Genomic DNA, 17,855 nt, shown 5'->3' with positions numbered 1-17,855 from the left:
CTACAATTCATGCCCTCCTCATGAATGAACAAGCAGACTGTTTTCAACCACTTTGATGGTTTTTGTAATGCCTGGTCGGAAAGATGAATGTAATGTTAACAATCAGTCAATTAAACTTTAATGAACTAATATTCTTTAGACAACTTATCGTCTTGCCACCTTTCTGACTCTACTCCTTACTCATGCTCCAAGTCTCTCATTTACAGGCATCTTGTAACTCTGTTGTTCCTTCATTACTGATAAAATAACCTCTAAATAACTCTTTCATAAGCAATAGGATTTAACACTCACATATAAGATTGTCTGCTCTCTGCACTATTTCACTTGTCATAATTCTGTCATCACAAGCAAACTTTCCTTTTAAGGAAGGCTGACAGGTTTATAAAAGGAACATTAGAAACATTGAGAAGCTGTGCGTGCACGTTTGTAAATTGGATTAGGCCATATTTATCCATTTGAAGAGGTCTCAAAGTTGAGAGCCAGACAGTGAAAGTGACAGACTTGAAAGGATAGGCAAAATAAGCCATGAGGCTTCAGCCTATACCTTTTTGGTCAAAAAGAAAAAAAAAAAGGAAATGTGTACATATATATAATATATATATATTTATACCTGTGTGTATACATATACAGTGTGCATATGCAAACATCTTAAAATGTAAATGACCAAAACAAAATAAACTAAACTAAACAGTCAGTGTCGTCAGGCACATTCTTCAGGTATAGTAGTTGATGAACACCGACCAGAAAATGACGGATGAATCCCATTTTTTCTTCAGGTAGCTCTGCATAATGCACCACTAACTGCAGTGGTAGAGACTCCCATTTGCACTTTCCAATTTTAAATACACCAAGGTCATACTTGTATGGAAGTACAGTTTATTTTACAAAGAAACTTTACTATTCTCTTCTCGGAATGCCAAGGTAGAATGGAATTTACTGAGGCAGGCACATGAGCTGCGTCCGAAATCCCATCCTTCCACCCTAATGCGAAGCAAAAACAGTATGTGAGATTTTTTTAGTGCGTCTGAAACATTTTTATTTATTTTATTTATTTAACCAGGAAACAAAACTCATTGAGATTAGAAATCTCTTTTACAAGAGGGTCCTGGCCAAGACAGGCAGCAACACAGTAACATGATTCCGACATATGACACGACACATAACAAAACAAAACACTGGTGACATTACTAATAGCATTTGCAGGCAGAATTGGACATCTCAAGATCTGTCAGGAGCGATTTAAAAAGCATTAAGTGAGACCAGCTCTCTGAGATTCAAGGTGTTTTGCAACTGGTTCCAGGAGGAAGGCGCAGCATACCTGAAGGCCTTCTTTCCCAGCTCGGTATGCACTCTAGGGACAGATAGTAGCAGACGCTCCTGAGAGCATAGATGGTAGCCTCCTGATTCTTTACGGTCAATGTATGACTGTAAATATATTGGAATCAGACCAAGGATAGCCTTATAGGCGAAAATGTACCAGTGGTTGAGCCTGCGAGTGGACAAGGCCGACCAACCCACCCGGGCATACAATGTACAATGGTGAGTGAGAGCTCTCATATTCGTAATAAATCTCAATGCACCATGCTAAACAGTGTCAAGCGAGTGGAGGCATTGAGAAGATGCATGCATATACAGAACGTCACCGTAATCCAGCACAGACATAAAAGTGGCTGCAACCAACCTCTTCCTAGCCTCAAAAGAAAAACATGCCCTGTTTCTGAAGAAAACCCCCAGTTTCAACTTAAGTTTTCTAACAAGTTGATGAATTTGTGGCTTAAAGCGGCACTATGTAACTTTTCCACCTTAATATCATATTTCCAGAGTCATTGTGATGGTACATCAACTTCCAACAGGTTTAATGACACCTCTGTCATGGTCTGAGGGGTCTGTATCGCCTTCACTGGCACTATGTAACTTTGAGGTGAATGGTAGGAACCCTGCCACACTAAAAAACTACAAATTTTTACGACTTTGACTGCTTTACGGCATACGTCACTTCCCCCTCCTTCCCGATTCGCAGTCGAAACGAAAATGGGCGGGGCGTGGAGCGAGAGCTCAGGAGAAGCTGGTAACCCGTTGCTGTGTTGTGGCTGCAGCAGCTCCACATAACAGACGTGGGGAAAAGATCAATAATGGTTTAACTTTTCACCGCTTTCCTGCTTGGAGGCAGAACCACGGAGACCAAGCATCTGATATAACAGAGTAAAAGAGTGAAAGAGTCGTCGGCTCGCTTGGATCGCGGCTGTAACAACCAAACATAATCTTCCACACAGTAAACCACAAACACTCACACAGACCGGGTCGGATCAAAACACGGGTTTTATTCCCCACTTCTCCAGCTAAACGCAGTTGCTGGCCAGCTCTCTGCGGTGTGATTAACCCCAATCTGCAGATAAAACTAGTTTGTTGAGGAAAAAATATGAACTCTTATTTGTAGCTGCAGAGGAAAAAAATAATCTCACGAGGAAAACAAAAATATTGCTCACGCCTCGGAGCCTCTTCAGCATAATATAGCTGTCAAAAAAAAAGAGAAGTAAGAGTAATACAAAACATGTACTGTATGTTGTACTATTATACAAATTTATTGAAACACATGGCGAGTCAAACATTTACCAAAGCAGCTTCCAAACACTCCTAAACAAGGGAGCCGGAGACGTGGGTTGTGCAGAACTGCGGCAGTAAATCCTTACTAAATAGTGGAGCTCCGACAAGGAGCTCCAGTCTTTAGTAGGGATTTCATATGGATCAAACCGTTAACAATCATTATTTTCTCCATATACTGCTCTCTGGCTTCCTTGTTTAAGGTATCCCGGTAAATTCCAGTTCCTTTCCAGCAGTTTAACATCTTTTTTTTGCATTCCGTCTGTTCACTTGGTGAAACAGAAAAGTCCGTCCCGTCTTCATTCGCTATCAAAACAAATGCACGCGGCGGGACAGGATCTTTCCGGCAGTACGCGCTGGTGCTCATGGGAAACGTAGTGTTCTTTCTGGTAAAGCACTACCGCTTTTGTCCAAAAGATGCCGCCAAACTCAACAAAAGCGTCATCGATCAGAATTCCCAGGTACTTGTATTGGGACACAGTCTCAATCTCAAAGCCCTGGGACGAGGTGATACGGGGGATGTTCACAGGCTTAGACCTTTTGTTTGAGAACATCATAAGCTTAGTCTTATTCAAGACAAGTTTAAGGTCACCAAGGGTGCGTTGCACATCATTAAAAGCCTCTTGTAAATAACAGAGAGCCTGGGTAGGGGTAGGGGCGGAGCAGTACAGAACTGTATCGTCTGCATACAAATTAAACCTAGCGTGGGGAACATTTTGACTGAGACCGTTGATATAAATAATAAATAGTAAAGGTCCCAGAATCGATCCCTGAGGCACACCCTTGGATACATCAAGTGGGCTAGACAGGATGCCTTCTGCCTGTACACACAGAGATATGCCAGATAGGTAATTCTCAAACCAGCAGACAGCCTTTCCTGATAGTCCTACACTGGTGAGTCTTTGCAATAATAATGTGTGATCCACTGTATCAAAGGCTTTGGATAGGTCAATAAAAAGGGCTGCACAGTACTGTTTGTTGTCTAAAAATTCAATAAAATCATTGACTACCTTTAGAGCCGCTGTCACTGTACTATGCTTTTTTCGAAACCCTGATTGGAAATCAGATAGGATGTCACTTGAAGACAAGAACTCCTTGAGCTGTTCACTTACAAGAGATTCTAAAACCTTCACCAGGGTGGACAACTTAGGCTGCGTCCCAATTGACCCTCTCGCCCTCGTTTTCTTCACTTCCCCTAAATTTTGCGCGTTCCCGTGAGGGTAGTGGTGTCCCAATTCCTCTTTTCACCTAGGGTGAGGGGGCATATCGAGGGCGAGGGGCTGAGGATAGCCCCTTCAAATCGAGGGTTTTCAGATGCTGACTTCGCAAGCGAGGGGCTATGAAAATTTCCCAGAATGCTTTTCGTCGTCATTTGCGGACTGAATCAAAAAAAAAAAACATGGCGGACATTTCTTAGTGAATAAATCAATATTTTGAGTTAGTTTCTGCATAAAAATGCGTTTTGATTACATTTCTAGCGAAAAATGTATATTTTACTTTTATAATATTCACTCAGTGAATGTACATAATCCCTTTTTTGTCCGTTGTTCGCGAAGAATCGCGCCAGAGTAAAGGCTGTTAGGTTACGCCGTAGGCTACGTAACCTACGCCGTAGGCTACGTAACCTACGCCGTAGGCTCTGCGTCGATTTGACTCGCCGACCGAGGAAGCAAGCATTTTTTTGTGAGAAATAGAGAGAAATAATCCTGTGACTCGTCATATTTGTTTTGGATGTTTCTGATATAATAGTTTTCAGAAACCACAAAGTAATCCAGCTGTTATCGGGGTAATTTACACACTTTCAGATAAAGTTGCCGAAGATCTCGCCAGAATAAAGGGATTTTTGGTTCTGCGTTACACCAACGCAGAGCCTACGGCATAGGTTACGTAACCTACGCCGAGGGCTCTGCGTCGATGTACGCAGAGACGCGCGCCGTACGCCGTACCCCTGCGTCGATTTAACACGGACCCAAGCTCCGGAGCCGGCAGACAGAAATCTCGAAATTTCGGAGCAAATTTCTTAACAGGCGTAGTAGGGCTGTGCAATAAATCGATTTTATCGATTAATTCGAATTTGTACTTTGCCTCGATTTGTTTTATTGAAAATCGATTTTATCTTCAATATCCGCCACCAACGCTCCCTGCTGGGCTACCGTAGTTCAGAGTGCGCACTCCCCTGCGCGCGCCCCCTCCCCTCGCGTTTCATTCACAAACAACATGGCGACAAACGATGAGTTCATCCAGAAAAAGGGAAATGTATCCTCAGTTATTTGGAACTGGTTTAGGTTTTTGGCGTCTGACATTGAACAAACAACGCCTCGCTGCAAAGTTTGCTTAAGGGCTGTTGCTACCAAAGGTAGCAGTACTACTAATTTACTGCAGCACCTCAAACAGAAGCATGCTGCCGAGTGGGAGAAGTGTTGCTCCCTCCGAAAAGAACATGACCGCGGCAGCCCGAGCACCGCCACCAAAACACAACCTAGCGTCGTGGAGACCTTTACCAACTCCATTCCTTATGACAAGAAAGGAGCCCGGTGGAAAGCTGTCACGGATGCGGTCGCAATGTATATTGCAAAAGATATGGTGCCCATTTACACCGTGGAAAAACCGGGTTTTATTCAGCTGATGAAAGTTTTGGACCCGAGGTACGTGCTACCAGGCAGAAAACATTTTTCTGAAGTTGCCTTGCCTCGGCTGTATAACAATACACGCCAAAAAATCGCTACGGAGCTGGAAGGGGTGTCGTTCTACTCAGCAACAACCGATCTGTGGTCCAACAGAGTGATGCAGCCCTACTTAAGTTTAACTGTGCATTTCGTTAACGAGAACTGGGTTCTGCGAAGTGTATGCCTCCAAACGGCTTACTTTCCCGATGAGCACAAAGGCGAAATAATTGCCCAAGGGCTAAAAGACGCTTTGAGCTCCTGGAATCTTGCCGAGGACCGACTCACCTGTATGACTACGGACAGCGGCACCAACATGATCAAAGCTCTGAAAGAAAATGGGTGGCCCAGCCTTCAGTGCTTTGGACACAGATTGAACTGTGCTATAGGTAAGAATCAACTCAAGTGATATCTATTTCACCATTTGAACACGAACAGCTTAATTAATGCATGATGTATTTGATGCATTGTATTAAACCAACATATTTCCTCAGAATTTGCATGATTAATCATATAATGGTATGATTACAGTGTGTGTGTGTGTGTGTGTGTGTGTGTGTGTGTGTGTGTGTGTGTGTGTGTGTGTGTGTGTGTGTGTGTGTGTGCTCATGCATACGTGTGTGCACATAATAGAAATACTATAACTAAAACATTTTAAACAATTTAAACTGAAACAAGGAAAGGAAACTAATGGTAAATATACAAAACTATAATAACTCTTGTGTGTATGTGCTTTGTGTACATTAATAAAATGCAGATATGTGAAAAAAGTTTGAATATAGGTTTCCACTAAAATTTGTTTTGCTTGTATATTCTTTATCTTTCAGAGAATGGTGTGAAGGACCCACGGGTCGATCGTGCTGTTGGGGTTTGCAAAAAGGCAGTGTCTGCCTTTTCTTACAGCTGGAAAAAAAGGAAAGAGATGGGTGAAGTGCAGGCCGAGCTTGGTCTACCCACACATCAGCTAGTAACAGAGTCCCCGACCAGATGGGGCTCACGCCAGAAAATGATCGAGAGGTTCCTCGAACAGGAGAAGGCTATAGTCCGTGTCCTGGGTTCGGACAAGAAAAGTCGCCATCTTGTGCCCACTTGGCAAGATCTTGAGGTCTTACAATCTATAAATAAAGCTGTAAAACCACTCCAAGACTTTACCGACGCACTCTCTGGGGACTTATATGTTAGCGTTTCATGCGTTAAACCGGTGCTCCATTTGTTCAAAACCAGTCTCCTACTGCCAGAGGAAAAAGACACAGAGCTCACTGCAAAAATAAAAACAAACATAATGCAGTACCTTAATGATAAATACAGCAACACTGTGCAAAATGAACTCTTGGACATGTCCTCACTGATGGACCAAAGGTTCCGTACAACCTACATTGACCCAGACAAGGTGGAACAAGTCAAAAAAAGAGCAGTCACTGAACTCCTCTCCCTTACTGTTCCTGGTGACAAGAGCACACCCCAGCAGCCCAGTCCAGCTATGCATGTGTGCAAAGAAGAACAGCCTCCGCCCAAGAAAATGACTTTAGCTGCCTTCTTCAAGAAGACTACATCAGTGGCATCTTCCCACCAGTCAGAGACAGTAAAAATAGAGACTGAGCTGACAACGTACTTATTGACCCCTGAGGTTGACCCAGAGACCGAGCCACTTGACTGGTGGAAGCGCCACCAACCTAACTTTCCAAGGCTAAGTCATTTGGCAAAGAAATACCTATCGGTCCCAGCTACAAGTGCCCCCTCTGAGTGGTTTTCAGTGTTGGGGGCATTGTTACATGCCACCGTGCATGCCTCAAGCCAGAGGTTGTAGACAGGCTTGTCTTCCTGGCTAAAATGTTTAAAAACAGCAAAGAAGCCCCTCATGCACTACTATTTGATGCTGTTAAATATGCTGTGAATGCAGATGTTTAATTTTGTTTACAGACACTTTTTTACTGCACAAAATATGTTAAGGTAAATGTGACATGTTTGTGTCACTGTCAGTTATAAAAGCTTGAAAAGTTGTTTACAAGGCAGCACGGTGGCTTAGTGGTTAGCACTGTTGCCTCACAGCAAGAAGGTTCCCGGTTCGACTCCCAGTGGAGTGTGGAGTTTGCATGGTCTCCCCGTGCTTGCGTGGGTTCTCTCCGGGTACTCCGGCTTCCTCCCACAGTCCAAAAACATGCGTACTAGGTTAATTGATGATTCTAAATTGCCCGTAGGTGTGAGCGTGAGTGTGATTGTGAGCATGGTTTGTGTGTCTATATGTGGCCCTGTGATGGACTGGTGACCTGTCCAGGGTGTAACCCCTGCCTCTCACCTAAAAATGAGCTGGGATAGGCTCCAGCAGACCCCCGTGACCCCGCAAGGGATAAAGCGGGTAAGATAATGAATGAATGAATGAAGTTGTTTACAATATAAGGCTACAATTTAATTTTTATTTGATGCAGATGTTTAATTTTCTTTATATGATTCAGGAAATCAAAATAGTGACCAAATACTTTTTGTATATCACTTTTTTATTATGCAAAACATGTTCAAGTAAAAGTTTTGTTTGCACTTTATTTTATCAACCCAAAAAGAGGTCTTGTAATCTTATGTTTTACTTATTTTTTCATTTAGTTCAAGGGTGCATCGTATTTGAAACTAGATAAAGCTTACTGAAAAATTATATTTTCACTGTTTACAATGGCAGGCAGGGCTTGCCATCGTTTTTTGTTGCCAAATAAAATAAAAACTTGTTTTGAACAATTTATTTGTCATCTGTAAACTGATTTTAAGTAAGGGGGGGGAAAAAAATCGATTTAAATCGTAAATCAGATTTTTTTTTTAAAAATCAGAGATTTTTTTTTTAGGCCATATCGCCCAGCCCTAAGGCGTAGCTACAACTGTTAGATTTCATCTATTAAACCAACATCTTCCTAAATGGTTTATTTCAGCCAGTGTAATTCTCAACACAGCTGCAGGTTTCTCCCCGGGACGACGGCACTGGGTTGACCCAGCAATCACGTCTGTCCCCCCGGCCGTGAGCTGCTGCTGCTCCCCGGGGCCGGGGGCTCTTCTCATCTCCGAAAACGTCGAGTCAAATTTCTTAACAGGCGTTATTTGGATAAACTCCCCAGGTTGGGGATCTTAACAGTTACTTTTACGTCTGAAAAAATATTAAAACTTAATAAAGTGGCATATTAACAGTGCTACAGCTGAAATTAAAACAGCTTTTGGCTCTCAGCTTCCTGATCAGGGTAGGGATGGAAACGAGGGGGAGTAGAAGAAATGGGACAGGCACCTGGGCCAAGTGCCCTAGATTTCAAGTACCCTAAAATCTCCCCCTTCTTTTTTAGGGGGTAGGGAAGAATAGAAGGGCGAGTGGAGAAAAGAAGGGCGAGTGAAGGGGAATTGGGATTGGGCCTTAGAAATCGGCCTGTAGTTATTTAAAACAGTAGGGTCTCCGCCTTTTAACAGGGGAAGAACAAAAGAAGATTTCCATATGTGGGGGATTTCACCTGTATCCAACAAGAGATGAAATAGTTGAGTCAAAGGAGAAGCAATACAGTCCGCCGCTAGCTTTAAGAAGTAGGGTTCCATTTTATCAGGGCCGGCTGATTTGCTAGTATCTAAAAGTTTGAGGGCTTCGCACACCTCTGGGGTTGTAAATGGGCTAAAAGAAAAGGCTTGATCCACTGCGACATGAACATCAGAGGTATCAGGGGAGGCTCCACAGTCTCTGTTACCCCTTTTACACCAACCTGGTTCCAGGGCTGGTTCTGGGCTAGAGCCAGACTTGGCACCAGTTCTTTGGTTTTACACAGCCTAAGCACCGGCTCCTGGCTCTCAAAACTGGTGCTACTGTAGCACCAGTTTTGAGCTGGGCCAGCGTTAGAATCGCTTTACGTCGGGGGCTGGGGACGGTGTTACTGAACAACCAAAGCAGAATAAACACGGAAGAGCGCCGTTTTTAAACAAGGGAGCGTTGAAGACGGCGGTTAAGTTAGCAGACTCTTTTATTATTACATTCATTTATTTAATAATGGATGTAAAACAGAAGCAGCAGTGGTCTACGGTACAATCCATCAACAGTTACGTCGATGAAGCGCAGCCTCGCGTCCGAGCCCGGTCCCAGCCCGTCCCCGCGGGCCGGGATTTTTTATTAAATGGATGTCATAATAAAAGAGTCTGCTAACTTAACCGCCGTCTTCAAAGCTCGATCCATTTATTTAATAAAAATTCCCGGCCCGCGGGGACGCCTCCCAGCCCGCGGTTCTGGTTCCGCGTTACACCAAGGCAGAGCCTACGCCGTAGGTTACGTAGGAGGAGAGGAGAGGAGCTGCTGTGCCCCGGGGCAAAATATTAAAACTTAATAAAGTGCCATATCAACAGCGTTACAGCAGGAATTAAAACAGCTTTTAACTGTCGACTTCCTCATATCAGTGTGACGATCGACGCAGAGCCTACGGCGTAGGTTACGCGGCGACGGGCCCCGTGCGCCGTACCCTTCGCCGTAGGCTCTGCGTCGATTTAACGCGGAACTATAAATCAGCTCCGGAGCCGGCAGTCAGCCAGAAATTCCGAAATTTTCAGATCAAATTTCTTAACAGGTGTTATTTGGATAAACTGAGCCCAGGTTGGGGATCTTAAAGGTTACTTTACCTGAAAAAATATTAAAACTTAATAAAGTGCCATGTTAACAGTGCTACAGCTGAAATTAAAACAGCTTTTGGCTCTCAGCTTCCTGATCAGGGTGGGGATGAAAACGAGGGGGAGTGATGACGTGGCTCTCTGGCCAGCTGCAGGCCAACACCAGCTGTGTAAAAGCAAACGGTTCTTACTTACAACCAACCGCGGACCGGCTCTAGCACCAGCACTAGCACCAGCCCTGGAACCAGCTTGGTGTAAAAGGGGTATGTTAAGAGACTCAAACAGGGAGCCAGAGGCAATGAAGTGGTCATTAAAGCTGGCAAGCATTTCTTCCTTGCCCACAATTTTCTGTAACCCCTTCATAATGCAAGGCGGGAGCTCTATGCACTTATTGTCACTGGTAAGGGACTTGATGGTCTTCCAGAATTTCAGTGGGTTATTCAAGTTGTTTGTAGTTTTTGCGAGAAAATGACTTGCCTTTGCATTTCTGATTGCAACTGTGAAGGCATTTCATAGGCGTCTGAAAAGCAGCCAGTCTGACTCAAGACTAGATTTCCTGGCTCTATTCCAGGCAACATTGCGCTCATGGAGGGAGCTGGCTAACTCTGGCGAGAACCATGCATTATTTCTCCCTTTGACTCTATACTTCCTGAGAGGTGCATGTTTGTCCACAATTTTAATAAAACCATCAGAAAAGAAAACCCAGGCATTTTCAACGTCAGGAATGAAGTTGATTCGCTCCCAGTCAACGTGAGACAGGTCTTGGAGAAACGCCTGCTCATTGAAATGTTTAACATTGCGCTTTATAATAATACGTGGCTTGGCTTTAGGGACTTTGGTATTTCTGATCGTGGCAACAACACAGTGATCACTGATGTTGTTTGCAAAAACAGAAGCAGTTGTGTATTTATGGGGTGCATTGACTAGGATCAAATCAATCAGGGATGATTTGTCAGGGCATTTCAAATTAGGTCTAGTGGGGCTGTCGACAATCTGAAAGAGATTCATTGAATCACAGCAGGCTTTAAAATCATCAGATACTGGGTGTAGCCAGTTCCAGTTGAGATCACCAATCATAACAATTTCCTTAAAATCCAGATCTGATATGAGCTGCATTAAAGAGGGCAGGGCATCACTGACAGCTGAAGGTGTCTTATAGCAACCAACAACTGTGATATGGAGAGATTTGGATACCTCAAGATCAAGAGCTAAAAATTCAAATTGCTTGCTCACTGACGTGGTAAGAAGCACATTCACATGGAACTGCATTCACACAAAGATTGCTACACCCCCACCCCTTTTGGGTCGATCCGCTCTGAAAACATTGTATCCCTCAATGCAAATATCAGAGTTACTAACAGATTTACTGAGCCAAGTTTCAGAAATAACGATTACGTCAGCAGCAGTTGATTGGGCCCAAATACGGATCATATCCATTTTAGCTAATAAACTACGTACATTCAAGTGGCTAAAACCAAGACCAGTTCTCGATTTAAAATCAGCAGGGGTGTTAAAATCAGTAACAAGATTAGGGCCTCGATTGGGTTTCACATTTCCTGAAATCAACAAAATTAAAAGAATAAGACATCTCTGCTTATGTGGTGTAAGCCTAGTGGGGGATTCTCTCTTGGAGGACTTATTCAGCTCTGATACAAAGTCATAAAGACCATCTAGCGAAATGGTGAAGTTGTCTTGTAGGGTCATGATACAGAGCAAACTGTTCAAATCCACATAGTCAGAAGAAAAAAACAAAGGTAGCAGGTTGTTGCCCTGCAGGCACACATAGGCACGTGTTACCTGGCAAACATCAGGACCCTGAATGGGGAGTTGACCTACTGTGGAAGAGTTATCGATCCCGTGAAGGCCATGCGGAGTTCCATTTATGCCGCATTGTTTAACCAGGGAGAGCAGTACAGCAAGAAGTAATAGCAATATCGTACTTCCAGCCAGGTGTAGGTTAGCCGATGCAGGGCTGGAGGAGGCCAGCAGCCAGGCTAGCCGATGCAGGGCTGGAGGAGGCCAGCAGCCAGGCTAGCCGATGCAAGGGTGGTGGAAGCATTAGTGCTAATAGTACATTAGAACGTACTCAATAGTATGCTCTATCCAAATTTATTAGTATGGATTGATGGACACTAGCTAAGCAGAAACTTCCCACAATGCAATGCAGCGGTGTTTGCTTGCTAAGTGCTGCGCAGATACGTATATGTCATAAGTATAATAATATTATTATATAATATTAATATTATAACATTCGTATATAATGTAATCTTGTTTCAGCCAGGATAAACGGGAAAGAACGGAGCGGTGCTGCCACTGCTGCTGTGACAGGAGTTACCATGGTAACAACTCCCCCTCCCAACGGCAGGAAGTGCCGTGTGGCTCTGAGTAGTACGTCCCAATTAATGCATACTACTGATATTTACTCAAAAGTGTGCCAAACTAAAGTATACTTTTTGAGTATTGTTTTGTATGGAATTTTGGAATTTTAGTATTTGTCTATGCAGGACAAACCGGGATCTGTCTCCAGACAGTGTTTTTAGTGGAAAATTCTTAAAAGTCAAGACTGAAAGAAATGGCAAAAAGTCAACTTTACCTTCAGTGTCTTATTGTGTCTCTGCAACTCCCTGCAAAGACTCTCCAGTTTACTGCGGGCCAGGATGGCCTTGCTGTGCTCCCCTTGTAAGTGGATCTTCTCTTTTACAATCTGAGACTGCTTTTTCTGCAGGGCTTTCAGTTGTTTCTGCATGCATCGACTCTCTTCCAGCTGAACAAACCACATATGAAAGAAAACAAGATCACTTTTTTTGGATAAAAATGTTCTTAAAATATATTAAAGTCAGCATATTGGTGAAAATATTGCTAATAGAGAATAGCATGCTGTGTACTGAAAAAGAAAAGGAAATATACAGAGATGGACACATTTTTGATACTTTTCCATTTCACTGAAATAGTGTTTCATTCATCCTGAAAAGTAGTTCCAGTAGAACATTTGGTATATTTGTGTGCACCACACTAAGAATGTTAAAAGGTAAATGCGGTTTAGTAAAGATGGGAGGGGATGTTTTCTCCTCGCACGACGCGCACGGCTCTCTCCGAGCCGAAGAGCCGCTCAGCGCAACACGCGCAGCCGAGCCTTTAGGCTGATTTATGGCGTTACACCAACGCAGAGCCTACGGCGTAAGTGCGCGTCGCCGCGTAACCTACGCCGTAGGTTCTGCATCAATTTAACGCGGAACCATAATTCAGGCCTTTCTCTTCCAGAGCTGAGAAACGTCACCTAGTGTTGCTTAAATGTGGCCACATGAAATCAATCACTATCATCAAAACAAAGTCAAACAAGACTATATGATGTCATATTTCTAACAATACGTGAAAGTAGGGCTGGGCAATATGGCCTTTTATTAATATCTCGATATTTTTAGGCCAGGTCACGATACACAATATATATCTCGATATTTTGCCTTAGCCTTGAATTAACACTTTGATGCTACAATCACACCACAATGATAATTCTATATCTACATTAAAACATTCTCGTTCATACTGCATTAATATATGCTCATTTTAAACTTTCATGCAAAAAGGGGGAATAAGTCAAATTTACCAAAACGTATTTATTAAACAGTTACTAAGCAGTGAGTGGCACAAACATAAAAAGTGTCATTTCAAAATAGAAAGTGCACGTTGCATCTCTCTGATTCCCGGTCAAAGAACATCTGCTAAGAACATATTCTGGTCCCGGTTTTACCTGGATGACCAGGTTTCACCTGGTTTTACCTGGTTTTACCAGGATGAGCTGCTCTGAGCAGGAGGGCCCTTAGAGCACCTTTATATTAAATTGTAGGTGCAGGGACTGCAATGTTTCATCCTCTCCTCCTTTACTTTGCATCACTTTCACTTATTGTTAGAAATATTACGTCATATATTCTTGTTTGACTTTGTTTCAATGATAGTGATTGACATCATGTGGCCACATTTAAGCAACACTAGGTGACGTTTCTCAGCTCTGAAAGAGAAAAGCCTGAATTATGGTTCTGCGTTAAATCAACGCAGAACCTACGGCGTAGGGTACGCGGCGATGCGCACTTACGCTGTAGGCTCTGCGTTGGTGTAACGCGGGACCATAAATCAACCTAAAGCCTCGGCTGCACGCTGAGCGGCTCCACAGAGCCGTTCGCGTCGTGCGAGGAGAAGACATCCCCTCCCGTCTTTACTAAGCCGGTTAGCTTTGAAAAGAGTCCGCCGCGCGTAGCAACCGCGCAGATGAGCTCACGGCGCAAACAGGCCGAGTTTGGGAAAGTTAAAGTTAAAGCGGGGAAGTGAGCGCCGGTCCCGGACCGCAGCGCCGAGACCTGCAGCTGGTCGGGGGCCAATGATGATGCACACACGACAGCACGTGACTGACATGTGTAACAGGGTGCGCTTGTTTTATGTCTCAGAGAAGGAGAGACGAGATGAGAGAGCGAGAAAAGTCTGTCATTTAACGCCCGCGGCTAAATGCAAAATGCCTGAAAATGTATACTCGAATATGCACGATAGAGTCATTTTGTACATCGCATCGAGTAGAAGCCGAGATACATCGGCTATCCTCGATATATCGCCCAGCCCTACATGAAAGTGATGCAAAGTAAAGGAGGAGAGGATGAAACATTGCAGTCCCTGCACCTACAATTTAATATAAAGGTGCTCTAAGGGGCCCCTCCTGCTCAGATCAGCTCATCCTGGTAAAACCAGGTGAAACCTGGTGAAACCTGGTCATCCTGGTAAAACCAGGTAAAACCAGGACCAGAACATGTTCTTAGCAGATGTTCTTCAGATGGGGAGTCAGAGATGCAACGTGCACTTTCTATTTTGAAATGACACTCTTTATGTTTGTGCCACTCACTGCTTAGTAACTGTTTAATAAATACGTTTTGGTAAATTTGACTTATTCCCCCTTTTTGCATGAAAGTTTAAAATGAGCATATATTAATGCAGTATGAACGAGAATGTTTTAATGTAGATATAGAATTATCATTGCGGTGTGATTGTATGCATCAAAGTGTTAATTCAAGGCTAAGGCAAAATATCGAGATATATATCGTGTATCGTGACATGGCCTAAAAATATCGAGATATTAATAAAAGGCCATATCGCCCAGCCCTAACAGTATACAGCCATCCCCACAGGATATGGCCACAGAAGCAAAGTGTTGTGGAAAGAAGTATCTAATACACATTTAACCACTCACGTTGACTGAAATACCTGAATAAGACTCAAATAATATTTGCACTCTTAAATAAAAAATTGGCAATATGGCTTGAATTCATGAATTATCTTTTGCATGCAGAAGGGTTAAAACGTACATTTTAAGTTTCAATGGAGGAGTGACCCAGAGTGTCATAGGTACAGCAGTTTTACAGAACAGAGCTTGGTGCTCTTTAGACCGAAACAGCTAGAACACGCAGTTCCCAAAACATCTTTGCAGCTGTTTCAGACAGCTAAACCCAAACTGCACAGACAGAATACCGGTCTGACCTGATTCCATCACAGAAAGACAAATGGGTCACTCAGAAAGATAGTGTGGATCCACTGTGAAACACTGACGGTTTTGTGACCATCTGGAGCAGGAGGCGCGCAATCTGTGCAAGGTGCAATGAAGTCGAAAACTAGGAAGGCCAAATAGAGTGAAGCATACTTCCCTGTCAGAAAGCTGAACCATAGTTATGCAAGTTAAGGGTAATCCAGTAATATAACGCTGTGTTCAAATGCAAGTATTAAGACATTTGTCTTACCAGGTCTGCATATTTCTTGCATAGAGCAGCAAGTTTCTCTTCAGGAGTTGCTAAAGTGTTCAGTGCTTGCATCAAAAGAGTGACCTCCTTCCCTGAAAAGAAAATTACACACAAAAAACAACAACATAGTGAGAATATATAGATGTCTCTGCAAAAACTGTCAGCAACAAATATTACTGTTTTTTGGGGGGCTCTCGTGGTCCTTTATTGAAGAAGCAGACAGGAAGGGGGTGGAGAGAGAGAATGGGGATGACATGCAGCAACGGTGAGCAGGTTGGATTGGAACCTGCGACCGCTGCAGGACTGTAGCCTCAGTATATGACCATATAGCGTAACCCACTCCGCCACCGTGCGGTTCAACAACTATTACTATTAACAACTATGCATATGATAATTGTCTTGTCATCATTCCTTATTATCTTAACCCATTAAGACTTGTGTCAATATAGAAATAATTCCATTCCCATCACAAGCGATTCCCTATGGTCTAAATTAATTATGGGATGGGCATTAAGAATAACATATTACTTCTGTATAAAGAATACATTAATCATAGTTTCAGCTAAGATTGTACATGTTTTGGATTAGATCAAAACTAATCTCAATAATTACATGAATTCTGGGTATGTGATTTTGATTTTGAGTTTTATTTCGGTCCATTTGGATACAACATAATACAACATAAAAATAGTCCGGCATTTTAAATGGCACCGAAAAGGTGTAGGCTGAAGCCAAGGCTTATTATGCCTACCCTTTCATGAACCTCAACTCAGGAGGTTTTATACAAAACAAAACTAGTAATTTAGATTCAAACTAGGGCTGGGCGATATATCGAGATTTTAATATATATCGATATATTTTCAAACGCGATATGGTACGAGACAATATCCTTTATATCGATTTAAATTTTTTTTTTTTTTTTTTTTTTTTTTTTTTTGGGGGGGGATTTTGATATACCGTAGCTTATTTTGTGACAAATTGACTTGAATGTTTTATTTGAGATTTGCACACATGTTTTGTTATTTGCACAACTGTCAACCTCAGTGGAAAAGTCTGCCTGTTACTGTCTACATTGTATTAATTGCACAGTGTATTTTAATTTAATTGTTATGCAGGAAAGGGATATTTGTTTTATTTTATTCAAGAAGCATTTTATTCTATATATGCAGGCAGTTTATTTTTATTTCATTTGTTTTATACATTTTGATATTCTGCAGACCTCTGTTAATAAAGGTACCCGTGTGACATTTGGCACGAGGCTTTGTATTAAAACTGACTGTTTTTTTAAGGGTTTGCCTCAGAACAAAATGAAGCTAACAGAGATGCTATGCTATAATGCTTTGGGGGAAACCCCAATTAAGGCACAGAAACATATCGAGATATATATCGAGTATCGCCATTTAGCTAGAAAATATCGAGATATGACTTTTGGTCCATATCGCCCAGCCCTAATTCAAACATTGAAAAACAATGGATATATTGGACAAGTAACAGAGGTATCTAGACAAGAAGCAAAGACAAAAAAACAAAGACAAAAACAAAACAAAAAACATACTATAAATTACAGGGAGTGATAAATTCTGTGGTTTTTGGCAAGACTGTACAGCGCGGAGAGCAGAGGTTAAAAGTAGGGTGTGTAAAAAGAGTGTAACATACAAAGTGGCTTACAGGGCACCTGTACTCCGGTCATGCAAACACTTGCTTCAAATTGCTACTTTCATGGTATTATTATAATATTATCATATCAATGTTTTATATTTATTTAATATTTTATTTTTGAATCTGGTTACAGTAGTGCATAGTTTTAGTTCATTTTCTAAATTATTCCATAGCTGGACCTCCTTTATTGATACACAGTTGCTCTTAGTATTGGTCCGTACACCCATTTTCTTAAAGGGGACATATTATGAAAAACACGTTTTTTCTTGTTTTAACATATATAAAGTGGTCTGCCCTCACCCTGCCAGCACAGGGGAGACAAAATACCATGAATTTCTGCAAGGTCTTTGACCCCCGCCTTACAGAATCACCCAGTGTCACGTGATTTTTTTTGAGCCGATGAAAATCTGTGCCTAGGGTGACGTCACCCGAGGCGCAGAGGTTTGGCCTCCGCTGCTGAAACCACGGCCACAACCAGCTCTCTACGGATCCGGGTTAAATCATCCAGGTTCCCGGGTGGTTTGGGAGCTGGGTCCTCGGGGGTCCG

At 42.6% G+C, this 17,855-nt stretch overlaps 1 protein-coding gene across 3 annotated transcripts in view; it reads right to left on the bottom strand.

The window, feature by feature from the left end:
* txlng (taxilin gamma) overlaps nt 1–17,855 on the bottom strand; it is a 92,556-nt gene that overhangs the window by 18,958 nt on the left and 55,743 nt on the right. For all 3 annotated transcript variants that reach the window (XM_061735573.1, XM_061735581.1, XM_061735590.1), the window contains 2 exons: nt 15,650–15,741; nt 12,469–12,639 (listed from right to left, as the gene is read on the bottom strand). In XM_061735573.1, coding sequence (XP_061591557.1) covers nt 12,469–12,639; nt 15,650–15,741 — 263 coding nt within the window. The remainder of the gene's footprint in view (nt 1–12,468; nt 12,640–15,649; nt 15,742–17,855) is intronic.

Source organism: Cololabis saira, chromosome 2 (assembly GCF_033807715.1).
Source record: "Cololabis saira isolate AMF1-May2022 chromosome 2, fColSai1.1, whole genome shotgun sequence".
NCBI lineage: Eukaryota > Metazoa > Chordata > Actinopteri > Beloniformes > Belonidae > Cololabis > Cololabis saira.
The sequence above is the reverse complement of the archived record's forward strand: the minus strand, read 5'-3'. Positions and strand labels throughout refer to the sequence as shown.